At 34.1% G+C, this 9,762-nt stretch overlaps 1 protein-coding gene across 1 annotated transcript; it reads right to left on the reverse strand.

The window, feature by feature from the left end:
- Nucleotides 1-772: 772 nt before the first annotated feature.
- LOC100622779 (olfactory receptor 8I2) lies at nt 773-1,705 on the reverse strand. The gene has a single exon (XM_003354380.3). The coding sequence runs from the start codon at nt 1,703-1,705 to the stop codon at nt 773-775; it is 933 nt and encodes a 310-aa protein (XP_003354428.3).
- Between the last annotated feature and the right edge of the window lie 8,057 nt (nt 1,706-9,762).

Below are 9,762 nucleotides of genomic sequence, written 5' to 3' on the forward strand. Positions count from 1 at the left end.
AAAAATAAAAGGGAAACTCGGGTTCTCCTTTTAATACCAGAGACCTGGTGAAGTTTTTTTTTTTGCTTTTTTCAGAAAAATGAGAATCTCTACAGATACCTGTGAAATGCCTCAGGAATTATGCTACTGCTAGCACTTCATTTATCTACACAAACACACACACAGACACACGCATTTAAAAGTTTATCAAGTCTTTGAACTTAGGGAGGCACAGCAAGGTGATGAAGAAATTAAATCACCCTTTTTGATGGAGACCAAACTCCATATGTGCATCTCTTTTCTATGTAATCCAAATCATTTCAGAAATAAATGATCAAAATTATAACTTTTAGAGTGAAATGTCTTTTGTTATCATTGGTCACCACTGAAATAACTTCAACAACTCAATCTGTCCAACCCTGGACTTACATCTGCTTTTGGTAATGCTGCACTTTCTTTTGCTCTCTGACTTTCAGCAATAATTTCTTGTTAATGATATTACTAGGACAGCATGCTCACTCAAGAAAGTTCAGCGGAAGATTCAATAACCAGTCAGTTGCTTTCTTATTTGTGCATGTGTGTGTCTGAATAATGTACTGAAATGAACTCTTAAGATGATGATTTGGTATTTCATACACATTCAATAATAATTTGTCTCTCACATTTTAAGACTCTGTTATTAGTTATTTCGTGTTAGGCTTTTGGGAGATATTCTAGTGTTTTCGTAAATGTTGGAGCAATGGAATGCTTGAAACCAGCCAGATTTCCTTTCATTGCAACATGAAGAGATTTGTCATGCAAAGAGTTTTCTTTGCATGGCTCTCTGGAGAGCACTTTTTACATCTTTGTTCCTCAAACTATAGATGAGTGGATTCAGCATTGGAATGACGATGGTATAGAATACAGATGCCACCTGTGCCTGGGTCAAGGATGATGTGTTATCAGGCTGCAAATATGTGAAAATCAGGGACCCATAGAAGATGGTCACACCCAGGAGGTGGGATGCACAGGTGGAAAAGGCCTTCTGTCTGCCTGCTGCAGACCTGATCTTCAGGATGGCTGAGATGATGACAATGTAAGTGGTGATGATGATGAAGAGAGAACTAAGAATGGTGAACCCAGCCAAAACAAAGATCACCATTTCTGTGCTGAATATATCCACACAGGACAAGGCCAAAAGAGCTGTGGTGTCACAGAAAAAGTGATTGATGCTGATATCACAGAATGCCAAACTGCTGATCACACAGATGGATATCAGAGAATTGGTGAAGCCTACTGTATATGGTATTGCTCCCAGCCAGTTACACACTTTCTGTGACATTACCACTGAATACAATAAGGGATTGCAGATTGCAACATAGCGGTCATAGGCCATTGATCCAAGAAGAAAACACTCACTACACAACAAGCCCACAAAAAAGTACATTTGGACAAAGCAGCCAACGAAGGAGATGGTTTTCTGATTTGACAGGAAATTCACCAGTGCCTTGGGTGTTACAGTAGAGGAATAAAATATGTCAATGAATGCTAAATTGCTAAGGAAAAAATACATGGGTGTGTGAAGCTGAGAGTCGATTTTAATTAATACAATCAGTCCAAGGTTCCCCAAAACAGTGAATAGATAAATAAAAAGAAACATCAAGAAAAGTCTGATTTGCAGCTCAGGGCGATTTGCAAATCCAGAGAGGATGAAGAAAGTCACCTCCGTGAAATTGTTTCCCGTCATTTCTATCAACTCAGGCCTTTGACTTACCTGCCAAATAACAGTAATGGAAGTTAGAGAAGGATGCAAGTCTGAAGGCTTGATAGTCAACACAGACTTAGCCTCCCACAATGGGAGAGTGACCGATGGGATATGAATATTAAAGATTTCAAGTTAATCGAGAATTTATATATAATTTTTACTCTTTAAAGATCTGACACACATGAATTAAAATTTTTCAAATTTCACAGTTGTGCGGAATTGGTTGCACTGCAAAAGGCATCTATTGGGAATGATTTTGAAGAGATTCCTTCTAAGATACACCAGCTTCCACCCTGGTTGACCCCAGGTAACATATGTTGAAATTTGCCTCCTGGAATAAATTATACTGTATTCTTAGAAAATATAAGGGTTATTTAGGAAAGTAGGATTTGTAATTTGCGAATTTAAGAATACCTTTGTGCCGCAGTCTTAAAATTTCAGCTTTTAACAGCTACTTTAACAGATTGCTTTAAGAGCTTAATAAGATCTTCAATGGACACATTTTAATAGTTCTTGGAATCAATAAATTTTGTTAAATTTTGTAAAATAGATATGCATACTTATATGTTATATGAATGAATACACACTGTAAAGTCATAAAGTATATAAAAACATATATAAAAAGGAAGAAGCAGCATGATTATTTTATGTTAATGCTAAAATTCTCTATACTTTCTTTTTAACTGTGTATCCTTTCTTTCAGTTGGTGAGATACCACCAAATGAGGAATTTAATCTATACTAGAGCCAAATAGTTTTCTTTTTCTTTTTTTTTTTTTTTTTGTCTTTTGTTGTTGTTGTTGTTGCTATTTCTTGGGCCGCTCCCGCGGCATATGGAGGTTCCCAGGCTAGGGGTTGAATCGGAGCTGTAGCCACCGGCCTACGCCAGAGGCACAGCAACGCAGGATCCGAGCCGCGTCTGCAACCTACACCACAGCTCAGGACAACGCCGGATCGTTAACCCACTGAGCAAGGGCAGGGACTGAACCCACAACCTCATGGTTCCTAGTCGGATTCGTTAACCACTGCGCCACGACGGGAACTCCCCAAATAGTTTTCTATGTGTGCTTAGCAACCACATTTGTTTCCAACATGAAGCACGTGGACCTCAGAGGATAGCTAATTCATTCCAATATGGAACTTTTCAAGTCAATGATAAAAAGCCTACAAAGAGTGAAATAAATATGACTTATATTTAAAACAAAAAAATATATATAAGGTGATTACTCTAGAAATTAGAGAACTTATTTCCTTCATTATATTGACATATGTGTGTGATAAATATCCAGAACTGAAACTAACATGAAGTTAATGCAAGTTTGTTTCAGATATTTAGCACTCTGCTGGAGTAACCCAAAAAGACTTGATGTAATATTAAGTATATTTAATAACTCAGTATCTCTCAAGTTCACAGTGTTCCTATCTGTCCATTCTTTCCTTTAATTAGTATTTAGTCAATGGCAGCATTTTTCTCTTGCTTGTCATCAAAGGTACTTTTCTTAAAGCTTACTGGAAGATATAGGCCTTTGTGAAAAGAAAAAAATTCTCAGTGTGAGAAACACACATGCACACACACACACGCAATAATGAAGAAGATGACAAATAAGACTTACCTGGGATTTAGTCCTCAGGAGGAAACTCCCTTCCCTTTCAGCTCTCTGCCAGCTATTTTCAGGTTTAAGATCAGGCAACAAGAAAAGAAAACATCGTGCAATATTTGCAAAATTCACCGTATATTTTTGGCATATAGCTATGTTTGCCTCAACAATTTTGAATCCCATGGATTCTCAGTAGAAAAGCTTGAATCTGATGTTATCGCTGCTGCTATTGTTAACCACTGAGCTCTATCTCCTATATAATAGACACCTAATGATATTAAGAAGTTGATGGAAAAAATGTTGGTGGTTTTGACAACATTTCTTGATAATATGTATAGTACCTTCCATTGATAGAATACAAATAAGAGCCAAATTGACAAAGAATTATTTTATGTGCCTTCTTTTTTTAGGTTCAAATTTAGATGTGTATTCAGGATTAATTTTGTTCATAGTATATTTCTAAAACTGTCCCATGCCAAAGGATTGTCTTCTGAAAGCTAGAGTTAAGCAGTCTTTATATCAGTATCTCTTTTTAAACACAAACATAGATCATAAAGGAATTGGTTAATTAGCATCTTTGATCTCTTGGGATTTGTATTTTAATTGTACCCAAAGGTTTATTTTTATTTTGCCTGGGAGACATCTCCAATGGAAATGCTTGGAAATAAATATTCCTTACTTTTGTGTTTTTCAATGTCAGTGTCCATAGATAGACTAAAAACTGCAATAACATAGTTTTAAATTTTTCTATTTATTTTGATATTTATATGTTATATACAAACACACATCCATATATAACATCTTTTCTAAAACATTATGAAATATAAGTGAGATATATGGTATTAGAAGATATCAGATAACTACTGCCCCTGCCTGACAGTCAAGATAAACTCTCCCAGGAAAGAGAAGTGAGCTTTCCTATCTGATTTAAAGGTGTTAATATACACTGAAATTATGCTTCCACCTATGTCAATAAATCATACACACACACACACACACACACACACACACACACACACATATATTACACGCACTTATTTTTAATGCAGGTATTCAGCGATTTTTAAGTGATTGTGTTTAATGTGGCATACACAAAACAATTGGTTGAGGATAAGTACACCATCTAGGAAAATAAAAAATCTTAAGTACACTTAAAGCCCATGTTCTCAGTTTCGTGCTCAGCTAATCAGTCAGTACTTCAAAAACTTTAATTACACTATTATTCTTTTTTTAAAAAAAGAAGCTTCCTAGGCCACACACCTATTAAGATTCTGGGTTGGTAAGTCTTAGATTGATTCACAAAAGTAAAATTTTCAAAATGCCTCACATCCATGGACTATTTCCAAATTCTCGGTTATACGTATCTCACAGACTTGTCTAATTAAGTTAATTTTCTGTTACTATATTCTCCTATTTTACTCATCTTTAGAAAGGATTGTGTATTACAGTGATGAAGCAAGACAGATTCTCCATTGAAGAAAAAAAGATATATCTCACAATAGATATTTAAAAAGGGGAATGAAATCTATTACAGAAGGGCCATATCACTTAAATAGTGATCAACACATTCACATATTATATCAAAAAATGGTTACATTTTTCCACTATACAATGTCTTGAAAAAATAAAACTTTGAAAGAATTGGGTTGTATACCTGCAACTTCAAATTGCCATACATTATCTTACTTACTTTTTTTTTTTTTTTTTGGCTACACTTGTGGTATGCGGAATTTCCCAGCACAAGGATCCAACCCATACCACAGCAGTGACCTCAGCCACAGCAGTGACAACGCTGGATCCCTAACGCAAGATGCAAGGCCACCAGGAAACTCTGATCTTACATATTTTTTTTTTTTTTTTGTCTTTTTTCCTTTTCTAGGGCTTCACCCACGGCATATGGAGGTTTCCAGGCTAGGGGTCGAATTGGAGCTGTGGACACTGGCTTACGCCACATGCACAGCAACGAGGGATCTGGGCCATGTCTGTGACCTACACCACAGCTCACGGAAACGCCAGATCCTTAATCCACCAAGCAAGGCCAGGGATTGAACCCGCAACATCATGGTTCCTAGTCAGATTCGTTAACCACTGCATTACGACGGGAACTCCTGATCTTACTTATTCTTAACATACTTTTATTAAGCAGCTATTAAATGATGGATAGTGTGCTTTGTGTGGGATTGCAAAGATGAGAATAAGTGTCTCTACATATACATTACTTTGAGTTGATTGCCTCTTTCAAGACTCAAAATTTGTCTGTTTTCCCAATATTCTGATATTTGTTGTGCTAGTAGGTATTGTAGCTACCAGTACAGAATTGGTAGAGGGGCTATGGTTGACCATGTTATAGGCTCAATGGACATGTAATAAGTGCTTGCTCAATTCAATTTATATATTTTATAAACACATTTTGAGTTGTAGTTGTTAATCATCTATACTTAACTTTTTATTTAGACATTTTCAGACTTATAGTTTCCATATGCACTCTACCCAGCAACATAGATGCTAACATCTTACATGATTACAGCACAATTTTTAACAAAAATTAGTTTACATTGATGCATTAATATTAACTAAATTACAGATTTTATTCACTTTCACCAGTTATTCCCACAAAGTCCTTTTTGTTGTTGTTGTCCCAGGATCCAATTGAGAATATCATGCTGCAATTAGAATCCTGTCTTTTTAGTTTTCTGCAATCTGTGGCTGTTCCATTGTCTTTTCTTTCCTGACTGTGATACTTTTCAAGATTTCTGGTCAAGTACTTTGCAGAACGTCTCTCAAATTAAGTTGGCCTGGGGTCTTTTCATAATTAAAGTTATTTATTACGGGAAAAAGTACCAGCGCTGTGGTATGTATGCCTTTTCATACAATGAGTATACATGATGTTCATTAGTGAAACTGCTAGTGATTTTAAACTTGATGATTTAGTTCATGTAGTGTCTGCCAGACTTCTTTACTGTAAGGTTATGGTGCTTTACCTTGTCACCTAGATAGACAGATGGATAGATAGATAGACAGACAGACAGACAGATATAGATATAATGTACATACATATAAATTACATACATGGAGGAAAACTTAGACTATGTAAATATTTCATTTATATTTTTTGGCATCCATCAATATATTGCCTCTACCAATTTCTATGGTGATGTTTTCACAGTAAATTGCCATTTTCTTTATTCTTTTACCATATTTTAATTGAAATTATTCTGTAAAGATAAGTTCTTATTTATTTTTATTTATTTATACCAATATACTTTCATTGATCATTATTTTATTTTTTGGTGTTATTAGCCAGTACCAGTACCACTTACTTACTTGTTCAAATCATTCTAGCTTTGCTAATGGAACCATCATTGAATTAGTTTCTGTGTGCTTTGCTTTTAGGTCAAGCTCCTGTCTTTTTTTGTTTGTTCTCTTTTCACTTCCTAGATCCTTGTAGCACAGTATGCTCCAGGTTTATCTTTCCTAGACTCAGCTCTAGAAAAAAACCACTGCTCCAAGGACCTCTGCTATCTTTTATGAGTGGATGGTATTTGAAAACCAGGATATGGACAATGTATTTTATTTTCATGTGTCGGTATATTTTCCCCTTCAGACTATATCACAAATATTTAATATTTTTAATGCTTTTAATTTTTCTAGTTTTTGTCATTGTAACTTTTCATTTGAAGATTATGTGATAGTAAACACTTAGATTTTGGAAAAGTAATTCTGAATTTGTGTTCAGAAATTTACCAGATTTGTGGCCATGTGAACATTTCTTAATCTCTTTGCTCCTCAGTGTCCTTGTCTGCAAGTGACAGTAGTAATACCTGCCTCATGTGTTTGTGAAGAAGAAACAAGATAATACCTATAAAATACCTTGCAAAGTATTGGGATTATACCAATAATTCAGCCAGTATTTGTCACATATCCTTACTATAAATAGCTTGATGATAATCTACCGTATTCACACACCCATATTTATTCAACTATTTCCTCCTCTGTTCACACTATTCACGATTTTTTCACTATTCAAGATTTTTTTTTTTTTAAGTAATGCAGAATACACATTGATTTCTTTCCTTTAGTAAGTAACTAAAAGTAGTATTTTGGGGCTTATTAGTGTGAGACATTCTAGAACAGTTTAGCAAATTTTAATTTCCATGAGCATATTCCCTGACCATCAGTTTCATCAGAACTTGCCTGTAGTGATCATTTACATCTTTTTAAGCACCATATTTTAAAAACCTAATAAAACAAAGGTTATCTTGTTCTGTATTTATTTCATTACTATGCAGGAGAAACACTTCCTTATATCTTTGTGTACTGTTTATATGACTGTCATTTTAAATATTTTTGAAAATCGGATTCCAACAAGTAGATGCTTTTTGTTTTGTTTTACTGTACTGAATGGAAAAACTCCTATTTTAAAAATTATTTTAAACATCTACTTACTCTTTAATATCAAAAATGTCCGTACATATAAGAAAACAACTTTTTGAAATAATTAACTCACCAATTTATTAAACAAGTCTTGTTAGATCTGAGAAGTGAATTTTTGTGACTTTTTAGATTTTAGTCTAAAGTTATTTGGAAAATCCACCCTATCAATTTATAGCTTGAGTAAGGAATATTTAAAGACATCTTGATGTCTCATGGTTTTGATGGTATTCCTAAACAATACTTCTAGATGTAATTTCATAATGCCCGTTTCCTTCAATTTCACCCCTTACATTTGATTTCATATGTTTTTATTTTCTTTATTTTGGTCCAATAAGCGTTCTCAGGTCAATTTTTGAGTGAAAAAGCTGAGAAACCCTGTGTCTTCAAATTGTTTCTCATGAAATCAATTGATAATTTGAGAAAAGAAAAGCATAACCACTCGTATCTTCATTAATTTTCATACAATTGCTTTTGACTATTTCCCTTATTCATGAGATTCTATTATGCAGTACGTTCATTACGTATTTATGTATGTTAGGGTGTAATAACTAAACCTTTAAATAAATATAATTGCATTGATGAAAGAATTAGATTTTATTGCATATCTTTAGAAAAGTTTTTTTTTCGTTTTGTTTTGTTTTTTGTCTTTTTAGGGCTGCACCTGCAACATACGGAAGTTTCCAGGCTAGTGGTCGAATCAGAGCCATAGCTGCCAGCCTATGCCACACCTCCCAGCAACATGGGATCTGATAAACATCTGTAACCTGCACCACAGCTCGTGGCAATGCTGGATCCTTAACTCCCTGAGTGAGGCCAGGGATTGAACCCATGTCCTCATGGAATACTAGTCGGGTTCGTTTACCGCTGAGCCACGACAGGAGCTCCAGATCTTTAGAAAAGTACTTAATAAAATATAAAAATAAAAATTTTACAAGTGTTTCACCAGAGAATTCCATTATTAGAAATCTATCAAGATGAAGACAATTAGAAAAATGAACGTTACATATACAGACTTTATTATTATGCTGTAAATTATTTTGAAAACATTAAAACCCAAAGTGTATAACCCAGGAGGTGGACACTTTCTTGGGCCTAATGTAGATTTAAATTTTATATCTCTGTGATTATGAGATATAATTAACAAAGATACTTACCATGTCCTAAGGACTCCTTTATTAAGAGATAGTTTTACTTTTGAAAACTGGTTATAACAGTACCATTGATTATCTTTTTTTAAAAAATCTATGTCTGTTATTTTGATATGCAATCAAAATATGTGACGTGACTATCCTGGAAGAAAATATGGTCCGTATAGAAACAATGAAATAAAATTTGCTTTAACACCTTTTGTTACATATTTACAAGAATGTAATTGTCAAGAAATAAGGGAGGAAAAGTCCATAGACACATATTTTAAAAGATAAGATTTATTGCCATGATCTAAGTATTATTCAATTTGATAGATAATAAACATCCTTTATACAAACTCAAAATTGTTATTCACTACAAAAGTGTCACCAGCAAAGAATATTTCCTTTCTTATCAACTGTGGTGATGACAATGGTAGCGGGCTGAATTGCTGATGCAGGTCTGAGTAAGTAGGACAATAAGCAATGCCATGATGAACATAAGCAATTTGAGATTTCAATAGTCATTTTGTTTTTTTTTTAAAAAAACTAACAGTATTTTCAAATGGTTATACTGTTTAATAGACATTTCCTAAAGGTGGATTTTTAGAGAATTCCAATGTGTTTTGATATAATAGAATATCTTTGCATTGCTATTTTGGTATTTCAATTTAACTCCAGAAATGGAGTTGCTATAAAAAAAAGTCCTTGGTGACTATGGAATTATTGTGTAAAGTGACATTTCAAATTTTAACAGTTCCAGCCTGATATAGAATATAAAATGCATACAGAAAATTCTATTTCTTTATGTAAAATGGTAGAAGTCCCGTGTACAAATATATGGATATGTGTATATTTGAATTCTACCTGTTAAATCTTGA

The sequence above is a fragment of the Sus scrofa genome, chromosome 2 (assembly GCF_054392235.1).
Source record: "Sus scrofa isolate SSC_HxYL_T2T_F1_AM1 chromosome 2, Sscrofa_HxYL_maternal_Yorkshire_Landrace_v2.0, whole genome shotgun sequence".
Lineage (NCBI taxonomy): Eukaryota > Metazoa > Chordata > Mammalia > Artiodactyla > Suidae > Sus > Sus scrofa.

What these genes read in the sequence shown, in the direction of transcription:
- LOC100622779 (XM_003354380.3), bottom strand. Translation starts at nt 1,705, where the DNA reads ATGACGGGAAACAATTTCACGGAGGTGACTTTCTTCATCCTCTCTGGA.